The sequence below is a fragment of the Brachyhypopomus gauderio genome, unplaced genomic scaffold (assembly GCF_052324685.1).
Source record: "Brachyhypopomus gauderio isolate BG-103 unplaced genomic scaffold, BGAUD_0.2 sc531, whole genome shotgun sequence".
Lineage (NCBI taxonomy): Eukaryota > Metazoa > Chordata > Actinopteri > Gymnotiformes > Hypopomidae > Brachyhypopomus > Brachyhypopomus gauderio.
This window is the reverse complement of record NW_027507352.1, coordinates 32,501-46,902: the sequence shown is the minus strand read 5'-3', so window position 1 is coordinate 46,902 and position 14,402 is coordinate 32,501. Positions and strand designations below refer to the sequence as shown.

General features: G+C 45.9%; 1 protein-coding gene across 1 annotated transcript in view; it reads left to right on the top strand.

Moving 5' to 3' along the window:
- The first annotated feature begins 12,208 nt into the window (after window positions 1-12,208).
- LOC143506828 (tetratricopeptide repeat protein 27-like) overlaps window positions 12,209-14,402 on the top strand; it is a 30,925-nt gene continuing 28,731 nt past the window's right edge. The window contains exons 1-2 of the mRNA XM_076996438.1: window positions 12,209-12,504; window positions 14,274-14,402. The exon at window positions 14,274-14,402 is cut by the window's right edge and continues 49 nt beyond it. Of these exons, the coding sequence (XP_076852553.1) occupies window positions 12,417-12,504; window positions 14,274-14,402 (217 nt within the window). The 5' untranslated portion in view covers window positions 12,209-12,416. The remainder of the gene's footprint in view (window positions 12,505-14,273) is intronic.

The window sequence follows — 14,402 nt, the reverse complement described above, 5'->3', positions numbered from 1 at the left end:
ACACCCTGGAATAAGCTCACCTGTGTGTGTGTGTGTGTGTGTGTGTGTGTGTGTGTGTGTGTGTGTGTGTGTGTGTGTGTGTGTGTGTGTGTGTGTGTGTGTGTGTGTGTGTGTGTGTGTGTGTGTGTGTGTCTCTCCTGCAGAGGCACACAGCTCAGCTGAGGGAGGAGCTACAGAAGCTCCCCTGCCCAGAAGGCCTGGAGCCCGATGGGAGGAGTTCTCAGAGAAAAGCTCCGCCCTCATAGTGAAGGAGCTGTCCGATCAGGAGGCAGAGAAGCAGAGTGACAGTCCGGATGCCCAATGCAGCGATGGGCAGCTATGAGTCCCGCCCCCAGCAAACCCCGCCTTCCCTGACATGCCTCGTTATGACTGTCCACTGACATCACAGAGACTCAGAGGCTTCAGTGCTGAAGCCGCCATTTTGTCAATATTTGTATGTAAGAATCTAATTATGTTATTAGCATAAAATGAGAGGGGGAGAAATACAGCAAAAACAGAACTACATACAAAACGCAGAGGACGCCGAGCTGCAGAACTATGCTACGCCCTTAAGGAAAGCGTGGACAACACCGTCTTTTATTTGACCTGTAAAAGAGTGTACACTTTTTGTGCTTTTTTTTTTCCAATTGTGAAATAACCACTGATTGCTATGTTATTAAACTTGTTATGTATACATAATTACAGAAGAACCAGTATATATGTGAGTACTGAGATTTACCGAATGGGGACCCCCTCCCCTCTCTCCTATCTCCCCCCCCCCCCAAACCCCCCCCCCCTCCCCCCCCGAAGAATAATATTGGTCGCTCTTTAAGGAACCTATTTAAACACCCCCCCCCACACACACACACACACCCACACACACCTTCTGGAGTCGAAGCCTCTGGTTCCCCAATGTTCTGCTACTTTGATTTCTACAAAACTCCTGTAAACTTCAATAAAGGCTGCAATGGAGATTCTTAATCACTATGGTTACTGAATGCTGTTGTACAGGCTGTTCAAATCATCATTTTTTTTTTTTTTTTTGCCTCTCACTAATTTTAAATGCAAGTTTAATAAACGCAACCTGTTTTACTTTGCTGGGATATACACGTCCCTGTGTGTGTGTGTGCGTGCACGTGTGTGTGTGTATGCGCATACACGTGTGCTTTTTAGCTCTTGGTTTTCTTGGTCTACACTGATGATTATACACTAATATTAGCGCAGTGCTTTGTCTAATTCCCCACACACACATGCTAAACTAGTTCTTTAAGAGCGCTCATAAAAAGGGAAAATTCAAATTTTTTCTTCTTCCGTCTAACCGCTAATCCTTAGAGAAGAAAGTGGCTGTGCTCACACTTTTTTCAAGGGAGCGGGAGTGATAACTGGTGTAATAAATCTAAAGGCCAGTTGTGCCTCCTCTATATCTGAGATATCGGCTGTATTATTTTTATATGCAGAAACTAACACTGCTGTTGCTGAACTGTGTGGCTTGTATTCACATGTTCTGTGCTTGTAGCACACCACTAACGCTCCAAACGCAGCAGAATCTGTGGATTTATGTGAATGAAAAATATTACAGTCCAAGAATCTAGAAGAATAAGATTAAAATCCAAAAATAAACTGGTTCCTCTGCTCTCTTTAAAGTGACACAAACGCTTTAGAGGAGCAATAAGTGATTTTGCTACCAAAAAGTGCCCAATTTATTTTCCCGCTTTTATCTCTTAGCTCCAGCCCACAGGAGTTGAAGAATCAAGTTGTGTTGAAGTTCTCAAATGAATGAGCTCGAGCTCCATAGAGAGAATCCCCCACACGGATGGGGCCATATTTAAAATAGATTTACTGTAAAATCTGAAACATCCAAGCCACTAGGTGTCAGTATAATGGCTGTTTTGGTAATGTGAAGAAAGATAATTGGAAAATGACTTATTACTCCTTTAACGTTCTTCAAGACTCTTAGCTGTGTTATTTACCTGTAGCCTCCATGGTCTCCGCCTCTTAACGCTGACGTTAATGTCTTCATCGTCTCTGCCTCTTAACGCTGACATTTATGTTTTTATCGTCTCCTTTCAGAAATGGAAGGAAGTCAAGTCAGGGGTGTTGGGCTGACCTTGGTAAACTATTTCAAATGAAAAATGGAATTCAACATTTTATGTTGCCTAAGTGTGCTACGGTGTCCTTTTGTGTCAAAGTCATAAAAATGCAAAAGGCTGGTAATTTGTTTTAGACAAGTGTGTGGCGCTTATGGTGGAGTGATTATGCAGTCGTGCAGTGTGGATGTGGGGTGTCCTAGATGTCCTGTACCTCTATGGCCCACGCTAGACTCACGTTGGGCTGTCCTGTACCTCTATGGCCCACGCTAGACTCACGTTGGGCTGCCCTGTGCCTCTACTGCTCCACGTTAGGCTTGTCTTGGGCTGCCCTTTGCCTCTATGTCCAGTGTTAGACTCATGTTAGACTCACGTTGGACTGCCCTGTGCCTCTATGGCCAGTGTTAGACTCACGTTAGACTGGCGGTGGGCTGCTTGCATATTTCGTTCCTGTTCAGTTCTGGTCGCTTCACGTGTATATCCCACCAATAGTCTTGGATTGAGTCTTTCACTCCATCTATTCCAGTTATTATCTGAACACGTCCACAAAAGGAGCTCGGAGAAAGCTAATTGCCCCTTAAAGTCCCACCTCTGTGTTTGACTGCCCCACCCCCTCATTTAAACCAGAGCCACCACAGCTCACTGTGCCCAACGCAGACGTGTCTTGGTGGCTTTGCTAAGACTGCAGTTCTCCCCGTCTGATCAGAACAGAACCAGAACAGAACACCAGACCTGGCAGCTGAGCCCCTGACGGTCGTTATAAGACATTCATCATGTGACCAACACTTTTCCCAGTGATACTTTATTTGCAATCAACAATGTTGAATACATATATTACTCCATACATCTCAGTGTATTTACCTGGTGTAAATAAATCAATAATGCAGGCCTCAATCGGTACGTTTGTCAGGATAAATGTTATTCAGCCAGCAGTGCGATAAAATGCTTCACTCGTTATCGTTTACATGTGCTATCCTCTGTGTGTGTGGTGGGGGGGGGGGGGGGGGGGGGGACAGAGAATGGCTGTGAACAGCTTTGAACAGATTTTCTTTGAGAAAGCATAATGAGAGATTTTGCGTGACTCCTTAACACGGTGTTCTCAGCTGTTTTCTGGAGGAATCAGAGCGTGCGAGATCATTAGTAGAGCATTTCAAATGAAACTCACTCCCTCTGTCGCCCGTTTTGATACACCAGGTTGAGCAAATTGGTTTGAACGGTGTTATATGGGTCATGATGTCTGCACACGCAAATCACGTGCATAATTAATCCTGAAGTGTGAAGTTGTTGTGTGTCACTGTGTGCTTCCTCTGTGATGTTTCTCCAAAAAACACGTAAACTGAAAATGTCAGGTGACAGCAGTGTGTGTATGCATGTAAGAGAAACTGATGTCAGCTCTGTTGAACAGAACCAAACCTACACTGTTTGGTTTATGAATTCAGATTGTCTGAAGGTTCAAAGAATCAGTGGCAAAGGTTTCGTTTCATTTCATTTCTTTGGGAGGGCACCACTCCGAACACGTTATATTGGTAGTGTCAGCTGGACTCAGTGACTCCATCTTTAAATGATTCTCACGTACATTTACGCTCCACGATAAGATTCACTTGGCTTAAGCTCTGCTGTGCTGCGTGGGTCAGTCTCAACTGCTCCGTTCACAGTCCTGAGTTTGAGAGTGACAACCACGTTTATCTGCGTTATGAATGTACCCACGGACACGGCAGGTCAACTCTGAAGACTGCAGCCCCCTACGGCGGAGGTGTTTACTCGCGTATATAGTCCCTCGTATGATCCCAGCTCGGTGACAGGAATTAGGTGTGATGCAGCGGAGAAAGATGTTGAAGTGTGTGGTGGTGTGGGAGTCTCCGCCCCCCAGTGGGTGTCTCCGCCCCCCGCCACCAGGGCTCCTGTGGCCACTAATGGCAGAAAAAGCCCAGCTGCATTATGGGCCACTGACATTTCCCTCTCATTAAGCCGGTCTTTCACATCAGTGTGACGTGGCCTCTTAGGCTAGAAGTGTGTATGTGTTTGTGTCATGGCCCTGGTAGCTGGTAGTGTGTAATGAGATGGTTAGAGAGTGGTGTGTGTGTGTATGTGTGTGTATGTGTCTCGTATCCCCATGGCCCCTGTATCTGACAATGTGTGTAAGGGGATTTTTACAGTCTCTCTGTATGTGCTTGAGCTAACGCTGAGGTTGCATTCAATTACTGCCTTGAAGCCTGACAGGTTCCCTTGACTTTCCTCTCTCCGCCTGTCTCTCTCTCCCTCTCCCCACCTGTCTCTCTCTCCCTCTCTCCGCCTGTCTCTCTCTCCCTCTCTCCGCCTGTCTCTCTCTCCCTCTCCCCACCTGTCTCTCTCTCCCTCTCTCCGCCTGTCTCTCTCTCCCTCTCTCCGCCTGTCTCTCTCTCCCTCTCTCCGCCTGTCTCTCTCTCCCTCTTCCCACCTGTCTCTCTCTCCCTCTCCCCACCTGTCTCTCTCTCCCTCTCTCCGTCTGTCTCTCTCTCCCTCTCCCCACCTGTCTCTCTCTCCCTCTCCCCACCTGTCTCTCTCTCCCTCTCTCCGTCTGTCTCTCTCTCCCTCTCTCCGCCTGTCTCTCTCTCCCTCTCCCCACCTGTCTCTCTCTCCCTCTCCCCACCTGTCTCTCTCTCCCTCTCCCCACCTGTCTCTCTCTCCCTCTCTCCGTCTGTCTCTCTCTCCCTCTCCCCACCTGTCTCTCTCTCCCTCTCCCCACCTGTCTCTCTCTCCCTCTCTCCGTCTGTCTCTCTCTCCCTCTCTCCGTCTGTCTCTCTCTCCCTCTCTCTGTCTGTCTCTCTCTCCCTCTCTCCGCCTGTCTCTCTCTCCCTCTCTCCGTCTGTCTCTCTCTCCCTCTCTCCGCCTGTCTCTGGAGCAGTACACTGACACACTGCTGCTTCATAGGGGAGCTAACAGGATAGCGCTCATGCTAAAAAATATCCATCCATCCATTAACATCCAGTTATCCAGGTCACGGGGGCAGGAGCCTAAGCATGAAGACACATGTTTCCCTCTCCCCAGACACCTCCACCATCTCCTCCAGCTCCACCATCTCCCACCTCCACCACCTTCTCCATCTCCTCCACCTCATCCATCTCCTCCACCTCCTCCAGTTACTCCACCTCCTCCAGATATAGAGATATAAATGTCCAAAATAATAAATGAAGCGTGTGGATGAATATCCCTAATGAAGTGAAATTCTACCCCACATTTCTGACTGTTTATTTCTATATTTTAAAAATGATACCCCCATATGACTGCACCTACAGCTCCAGGTCCTGACATGGTCCACACTACTGGTTGAAGAAGCTAAGTGCTCCATGAGCACCTGACAATGAACCGACTGCTAACGGATGGATCCCACCCTGGATGGGGAAGTAAAGGCCAGACATGATCCTGAAGGACACACAGAAATGGTCCATTCCATCCAACGATTGGCCGGTAACCCGTCTCTGCACAATATGGAAGCTGCTAGGTCAGATGGTCAGTGGTCAGATGGTTACACGGAGAGTTAAGGTGGATACTGAGGGGATCATGCTCCCACAAGGAAAAATAACAGATGTTGAGGACATCTACAGGTGCCTTGGAAAGCCACTGACAAATGGGATCCATGAAGAGGCCCCAAGGAAAAGAGACCCCAGAGAGAAACATCTACAAAGAATGAAGGAACCCTATCTGCGCGGCTTTTATTGAGCAGTAAAGGGCACGCGAGATAAAGTCGGGAAGATTTTCCGTAATCCTTTAACGTTTTGGGTCGTTGAGACGCACTCGGTTCGCTCGCCTATCCCGCCAGTTCCAGTGGGATAACGCGCGAGCCCACTTGAGCACGGCTGCGTTCGGGAGACGGCTGCACGAGCCTGGCGTGGACCCGTTTGCAGTGCGGTCGTGTCCGGCTTTTAACGCTCCTTTCTCGCGTCCCAAAGAAGCCGAATTACTCGCGGTGGCAGTCTTGAAAAATGACTTCAATCATCTGCGCTCTGTTGTGCGCGTGACAGTTCCGTAAATTACTCCTGCAACTCTGGAGAGAAATCGGATCGTGCACGCCTTCTCTCCGTCCGTTGGCGCTTCTGGAGTGCTGCACCTGCACAAGACTTTTGGCCTGCAGTAACGCGCGCGCCTCTTTTAAGGGCGTGCACGTTTGCGTAGGTGCGCCTGTGTGGAACATATTCCATTTGCTCATAAAACAGTCGGGAGACCCAGGTGTGCAGTATTCCTGGATTCTACTGCCACAGTGCTGAATAATTTAAATGTGTTTTTTTGTAAAGCCCCAACCCACACGCGCGTGCGTGCGTGCGTGCGTGTGTGTGTGTGTGTGTGTGTGTGTGTGTATGTATCAGTGGCGGATGCTGGTCTTTCAAGGAGGGGAGGCTCAATTTCGGCTTGAGTGATATTAAGTCAGTCTCCAAACACAAGCAGCTACAACAAAAAACCACCAGAAATAGAAGCTCGATTTGTCGCTAGTCGTTATTAACGAAGAAAATGCCGCTAAGAGGATTAGGAAAATCTCCGGTTCAACTCAGAACAGAATGAAAAATAAATAAATTACATTAAATGCTCCCGCGGAGGTTTACACCAAAAGATCGCTGATTTCGCTGTCAACCAAAAAGGGATTCAGCCTCAGATAGATCATCCAATCATCATGCAGAAGCTGAGCGTCCGGGCCAGCCGAGGCCAGCCCACTGCCCCATAGACCCCCAGGCTGTTTCTCAATTCAGGGGCTGCAGCCTACGTAGACCGCGTAGACCGCAGCCCACGGTGGCCACACACTTCGAAGGCAGGGTAGGCTGCATCTCACGGCTGTTAAATGAGACAGTCTAGTCTTCGCAAGACGTATGTTTGCGTGACCACGCTCTGCCCCGTTTCATACGTTACATACGTGTTAGCGAGCTGTCCGACAAATATCACATCACCCACAAATGCCTAAAAGAAAATGCGTTGAACATGTATTCACGTTTGACGGGAAGTATAACTTTATAACAAAATTCAATGTATTTTTATAAACGTTACTTTTACGTTAATTTTACGTATAAACGTTTAGTAAATACTCAAAGCACATGTTTACCTGCAATATCATTAATAACTGGCATGTTATTTAGCATCTCATTGCAGTATAAATGTCCAAATTTAAAAAATACCGACATTTAAAAACGAATTCTTCGGCCCGTACACTAGACTCCGCCTGTTTATTGTTCATAGAGCAATGAATCCTGGGATATGGTGGGACGCGAAGGATACTCAGATGCATCCTTCGTTTTCGGGGTTTTGAAGGCTACATTCGTCGGCCGCATAAGAAGGAGTCCACGAATTGGGACAGCCTCGTCGCGGCGCAGTGACGTAACCGGCCTACAAATGCGCACTTCGTGGGCTGCAGCCCCTGAATTGAGAAACAGCCCCAGAGACGCTGAGCGTCCGATGGGCGGGACAAAGCCCAGCATTTATCCAATGGCTCGTCTCGTTTCGCTGCAACTCTTTGCTTCGCTATTGAACTCTGTAGACGCTCAGCGTCCACACCGTTTAAAGCACCGTGAAGCTGCGTCGTTACCAGTGATAAGAAACTGATTCTGAACAAAAGTTGAGCGCGTTGTAGCGCATATTTAGTCAATGACATGTACACATAACAGTATATGTCTGATCACTTATTTTTGACATTTTAGGGGAAGCTGAGCTTCCCTTGCAGTCTTAAAGCAATCGCCACTGGTATGTATATGTCCGAAACGTCCTGTTTCTCTGGAAACTTTGTATACTTTACTACAATTTGTAATATCTCCACGTATGTTGTACATGTTTCTAGATGGCACCATTTCCAATTTTGTCATTGAATTTGACTAAGACCAGACCTACCAGCTATATCAACTTTATTTGAAGATGTTTGAGAAACATCATTCCACTATTACAGATCAGTACATAACGTGTATTTTAAATGCTGTGATTTAATCCACCAATTGTTATTTTTCAATGCAACAGATTGCTCCTCATGCCAGATTAAAACACAACAAGGTTGTCACTATTACCAGTGATATGGAGTTAAATTCTCCTGAATTACCTGCTCTATCCAAAGGCCTAAAACTTGTCATTGATGGACTTAAATTCATTAGTGATAGGCCTTAAGGAATTTAAGTTCATTAATGACACTCAGCCCCGTCGACAGGGGGGGACAACCGGGTCTTTTGTCCCGGGCCCCAGGGCCAGGGGGGCCCATCAAAGAGCCCAGCAATTTTTTTTTTTTAAGTCTATAATTTTTAAATAATCTTGAAAACTTTCATTAATATAAAATTCTGTACTCAAAATAAGCTCAATGGCTAAAATATATATGTTTTTCACCTATCTGCATATTTTCCATTAAGTGCATACACCCCCGCCTCCCACTGAAAAATGGTTTGATCCAGCACCGACCGTAGCCGGCTGGTACCCGCCCAACAGCGGGAAATACAGTGGTGGATAGTTAAAGTAAATACAGAAATCTGGAGCGCAGAAAAGAAAGGAAAAACATTTACCTGACGAATTTTAAAGTTGCATTGTGTTCCAGGTTTGAAAAGTGCTGGAATATAGGCTAAAGTACTTGAAAATGCTTGAAATTGTAACTACTTCGTTTCACAACAATATCTGTCTGACTGAACAGTATTTGTATTGTATTTGTAGCCTATCTTGTATTACGTTAACAAATACGAGACTCTTGTAATTGCAGGACGAAACACGAGAGAACGTGAAGAAGTTAATATTGGGCGTTTTGAAAATAAACAACCATTAAATAATGTGATAAAAAGCGAATTATTTCGAGTATATGTATAAATATTTAACTTAATAATTAAGTTTAACGTGCTGGAAAATATTGAAATGGACATTTAAAGTGACGTACAAGTGCTTTAATTCCACCTTATAAAGGTGTATGAATCCTGCAAACATGACTTTGTTCATTGCGCTGAAGCGCGGCGCGCGCGAAGTTAAAAAAAGTCGAGAGGTGCACGACCTTGCGAATCAACAGCGCATGAGGCCCTCGCGCACGGGCGGAGCCACAGCGATTACCTCATTTTCGCCGCGAACCCTCGCGCCTCGCAACGCGTCAAGTATAAACCAATCAGCTGTCAGAAACAGCTTTGATGTGTGGCTATATTATATACCATATGACCAAGGATTGTCTGCTACAGAGAAAATGTAGGGGGGGGGGGGGGGCACATGAAACTTTCTTGTCCCGGGCCCCATCAAGACTGTCAACGGGCCTGATGACACTAAAGATTTTTTCAGATGTTTAAAACTATGCTTATTTGAATAAACATGGAAAAAATGGAAAAGATAATAACTCAACTAAATCTACCTGGACTCCTCCTCCAGGTGATTTGAAGCATTTGATTTTTATATTAATTCCAGTGAAAGAAATTAGTTACATAAAATTGAACAAACCTACTAGAAAACACAATCTACCTAAGGAAGAATAACCAGCCCTTTAAAAAATACACACAAAAGGAGTGACGTTATTAAACCAGCTGATAAAGGTGAAGTTGTTGTTGTCTGGAGAAAAGACCTTTATAAGAAGGAAGCAATGAACCAGCTTTCTGACGCTTTTATTAGGCAGAGCAACTGACATCACTCCACAGATACAGTCTCCAGGCCACTGTTAACCGTGCCATTTCAGCAGGAGAACTCCTGATTCTGCCCACAATCTTTCTGTAGATAATCCTCACTGTCGCTGTTTCTTCTCCCAAACCTTCATAAGGAAAGTAATCCTGGACGCGCCATCGTATCCGCCTGTTCTTGCCCTATAGAAATTATATCCCAGTTTCTGGATGACATTTTCAACTTGTTCAGTCCTTACATACGGATGTTAAAGACTCATCACACATTCTACAAATCCTTGAACAAACGCTACCTGCCAACTCCTTGTTTTTTTTCAACGGATATTAAGTCATCCCTAATGAAGATGGTTTGAGAGCTTTAAAACATCTTCCTGATGTAAGATCTGAGAAGATCCCCCCCCCCTTACAGAGATTCTCTTAAGACTGAACCCTTCTTACAGAGATTCTAAGACCAGCTGAAATTGTGTTGAATCTGAACTGCTTCACTTTTGACTCTAAGTACTACTCACAAATAAGAGGAGTCAGTATGGGCACTTAAATGGGACCATCTTATGTCAACCTCTTTGATGGATTTGTTGAGCACATCCTGGAACACAGCACATCCTGGCATGAAGATGGACATTTTTGGTGAATTTTACTCATTCTTGTTTAAATACCACCATCCATTATAAACCTACAGACTCTCATTGCTACCTACAATACAGTTTCCCATTCCAAGGCTTGGAAAAACTCAAGTCCTGACTCCGAATATTCTAGATGTGCCACATGTAAATTTATTAACACAACCACTAAAACAACTGCCACAAAAGGATCAATTGTTATCATTAATTCATCCTCATGCACCACAGCAGGACTATTGTGTCAATTGCAAGAGACGTAAACAGCATTACATTGGAGAAACAATCGGTTTGTTGAACACTATCGGACCATCAGGATTAAGGAAGGATACAACCGAGGCATGCAGAAGAGCATCTCTGAACACACAACACGTCGAACCTTGAGGTGGATGGGCTACAGCAGCAGAAGACCACACCAGGAAGAAGACCACTCCTGTCAGCTAAGAACAGGAAACTGAGGCTACAGTTCGCACAGGCTCACCAAAATTGGACAATAGAAGATTGGAAAAACGTTGCCTGGTCTGATGAGTCTCGATTTCTGCTGCAACATTCAGATGGTAGGGTCAGAATTTGGCATCAACAACATGAAAGCATGGATCCATCCTGCCTTGTATCAACGGTTCAGGCTGGTGGTGGTGGTACAATGGTGTGGGGGATATTTTCCTGGCACACTTTGGGCCCATTAGTACCAATTGAGCATCGTGTCAATGCCACAGTCTACCTGAGTATTGTTGCTGACCATGTCCATCCCTTTATGATCACAGTGTACCAATCTTCTGATGGCTACTTCCAGCAGGATAACGCGCCCTGTCATAAAGCGCAAATGATCTCAGACTGGTTTCTTGAACACGACAATGAGTTCACTGCACTCAAATGGCCTCCACAGTCACCAGATCTCAATCCAATAGAGCACCAATGTTTCCAGTACGTTGTTGAATCTATGCCACGAAGGATTAAGGCAGTTCTGAAGGCAAAAGGGGGTCCAACCCGGTACTAGCAAGATGTACCTAATCAGTGATGTCAGTAACGCGTTACTTAATAACGCCTTACTCTAATCTTACTACTTATTTTCAGTAACATAACGAGTACTATAACAAGTTACTGTTTCCAGTCCAGTAATCAGATTAAAGTTACTTATCCAAGTAACTGTGTGTTACTATTTTTTATTTTCCTTAGGAAAATATATATATTTGCTTTCTTCTTGGTCAGTTCTATTTTTGCCTCTGACCGTAGCGCTCGACTCCGCACGCTGCGCGCGACCCTGTGAGAGCGCGAGCACGTTTTACAAGTCATTTTTTTTGCAGTGTTCTCCGTAACGATATGTGGTAGTATAAAGAAACACCCCTCAAAAACAGGGGAAGCAACATTTACCTGAAGAATTCTAATGTTGCTTTGTGTTTCAGGTTTGATAAGTGCTGGAATTTAGGCTAACGTAGCCTACTTTAAAATGCTTGAAATTGTAATGGTATTTAGTTTCACAAATAGCTGTCTGACTGAACAGTTCGCTTGTATTACATTTACAAACATATTTACAAATAATACCGCGCAGCAACACAAAGGTAATGTCAGGAGATACATTGTTGATGTTAAAAATGCACTTCCAATAAAATGAGTATTTGGAAAAACTCATTTTGCTGCTGAATGTAACTACTAAAGTAACTTGTAATCTAATGTAGTTGTTTTTAAAATCAAGTAATATGTAACGTAACTAAGTTACTTTTAAAAGGAGTAATCAGTAATCAGTAATCATATTACTTTCTCAAGGTAACTAAGCCATCACTGTGCCTAATAAATTGGCAGGTGAATATATATATATATATATATATATATATATATATATATATATATATATATATATATATATATAATTTCTTTATACATACATATATATCATTTCTTTAATGTATGTATTGTTTTTGTTCAGATAGCTTCACTACACATCTGAATCCGCGTCACTGAATTTCCCATAATGCACTGCGAATGTGTCATGGCCGCTCACTGATGACACTTGTGGCACATGGGCAGAAATAAACAAATGAAACCGAGCCGAACCGAACACCAGCAATACAGACGGAAGATATTGTGAAGTATCCCTAAACTGTGGCAGCCTCGAGCGGAATCTGACTCGTGTAACTGAAGACGCGGAACCGAGAGCGATGCGGAACACGGAGCTGGTGGTCCTGAGAGGGTTCGTGTCGGAGACGGAGATCTCGGACGGGCAGCGGGACGTGTTCGGTACCGCAGGCGAGTGTCTTCTCCGCAGATACACCCGGAACCCGAGCCGTGAGAGTCGTGTGGTCTTCATCAGGTCCTCGTGTGGTCTGTATGATGTTCGGGTACAGTGGTGTGTGTGTGTGTGTGTGTGTGTGTGTGTGTGTGTGTGTGTGTGTTTGGTGCACGCGCCTCTATATGTGCGCGTGGTGCACACACACTCCACCGGGTCCAGAGTTTCACCAGGACGGGATCTCTGCACAGCGCTGGAGAAACCCCGTCACCTGTCTGGAGTCTGCACGATAGTCCCGCACGTGCACGATAGTCCCGCACGTGCCCTCACGTTGGCGGTGCACAGCGGGCTGTTGCGGCATTAATGGGGGTGTAGCGGGCTGCGGCGCCCCACGGCACCGGACCGGCTGTGTGCGGACGTGTCCGTGAACGGGCGGAACCGGTGCAGGCGCGCGACCGGCACGAGTTGGTCTCGCGCTGTGGTGTGTTCGGGTAAGTGTGCGGTTTCGCTCGTGCAGCTGGATATGGTTCACTTACCGGCGAGCGTTGGTGTGTGTGCACTACGATATGTGCACTATTTTCACCACGGTGGTGTGAGGCTGGTGTCGCGCGTGCCAGTCACTGGTGTAGGACGGTGTGGGGTGTGTGTTTGGTGTGGGGAGAGTTGTGAGCGGTGGTTCTTGTGTTGTGTGTATTCTCTTCAGACACTGTGTGTGTGGACCTTTTAGAACAGCTGTGTGTGTGTGTGTGTGTGTGTGTGTGTGTGTGTGTGTCGCTCGGTTGGGCTGGTGTTCACAGCCCTCCTCCATCTCCTCTCACACACCCCTGCTCCATCTGTGGAGGTGGAGGTGGAGGTTGCGATCTTCACAGCAGATCCACTGTGGCCTCCATCAGTGGTGTGTTTAGTTTACTGACACTAGTGAAGTTTTGCCCATGCAACAACAGACGTGTTTTACTCACGATCACAGACGGTCTGATGTAGGGCTGTTAAACGTTGATTTGATGTGGAGGTGCATTTGTGATATTACATGATTTATTGTGATATTAAATTTAATTAATTACTTTAATTTAAAGTAATTTGTATCATGTCATTCCACGATATGACAGACAGACTGGTGGTGTTTTATACATCATGTGTGTTCTGTTTGGTGTGTCGCGTGTGTCGCGCGCTCCTATATCTGCGCTCGCGCCGCTACACTCCTGCTCACGCACGTTTGTCCCACCTTCTCTCCAACGTGGCGCTCTCCGCGCTGCCGTCGTCCGTCCAGTGTGCTCGGTACCGTAGCAGCCTGGACCGGACCGGACCGGCACCTCAGAACAGGGACGCGCTCAGGGCGTTATTGTGTTGCAACTATACATATGTTAATAAATACACGAACGCGCACCTCATTTGCGTTTCGCCTTCATATCGTGACAGGATGGTTTACAAGACTCGGACAGCACGTGTTTATTTCAAAGTGCACACACACACACACACACACACACACACACACACACACACACACACGTACAGTCCCAGTTTGGAGGACATACCCCGTTGTGATTTGTTGACTGAGCTGTTCAGTGGAATAAGGGGTGAATGTAGACGTACGTCAGGGGTTTATACTGGGTGCAGAACAGAGCACCATCGCCTGATTAAACGTTGCAGTTGTTTCTGTTCAGTGGGGAAGACAAAGATTGATGTGTTTGTACAGTGTTCTGGGGGCAAAATAAAATCTCTCTCTCGTGTGTAACTGGGCTGTATGATATATAATGCTGTGTGTGTGTGTGTGTGTGTGTGTGTGGTTCAGATGGAGGTCCGTTACTGCGGCTCCTCTTGGAGGGGGATTTCGAGGCGGTGCTCCTCAGTCCTCCGGTCCTGGACCTGCTCACTGGAGACGGAGGGACATCGGAGAACTTGGAGGCCTACCTGGAGGAGC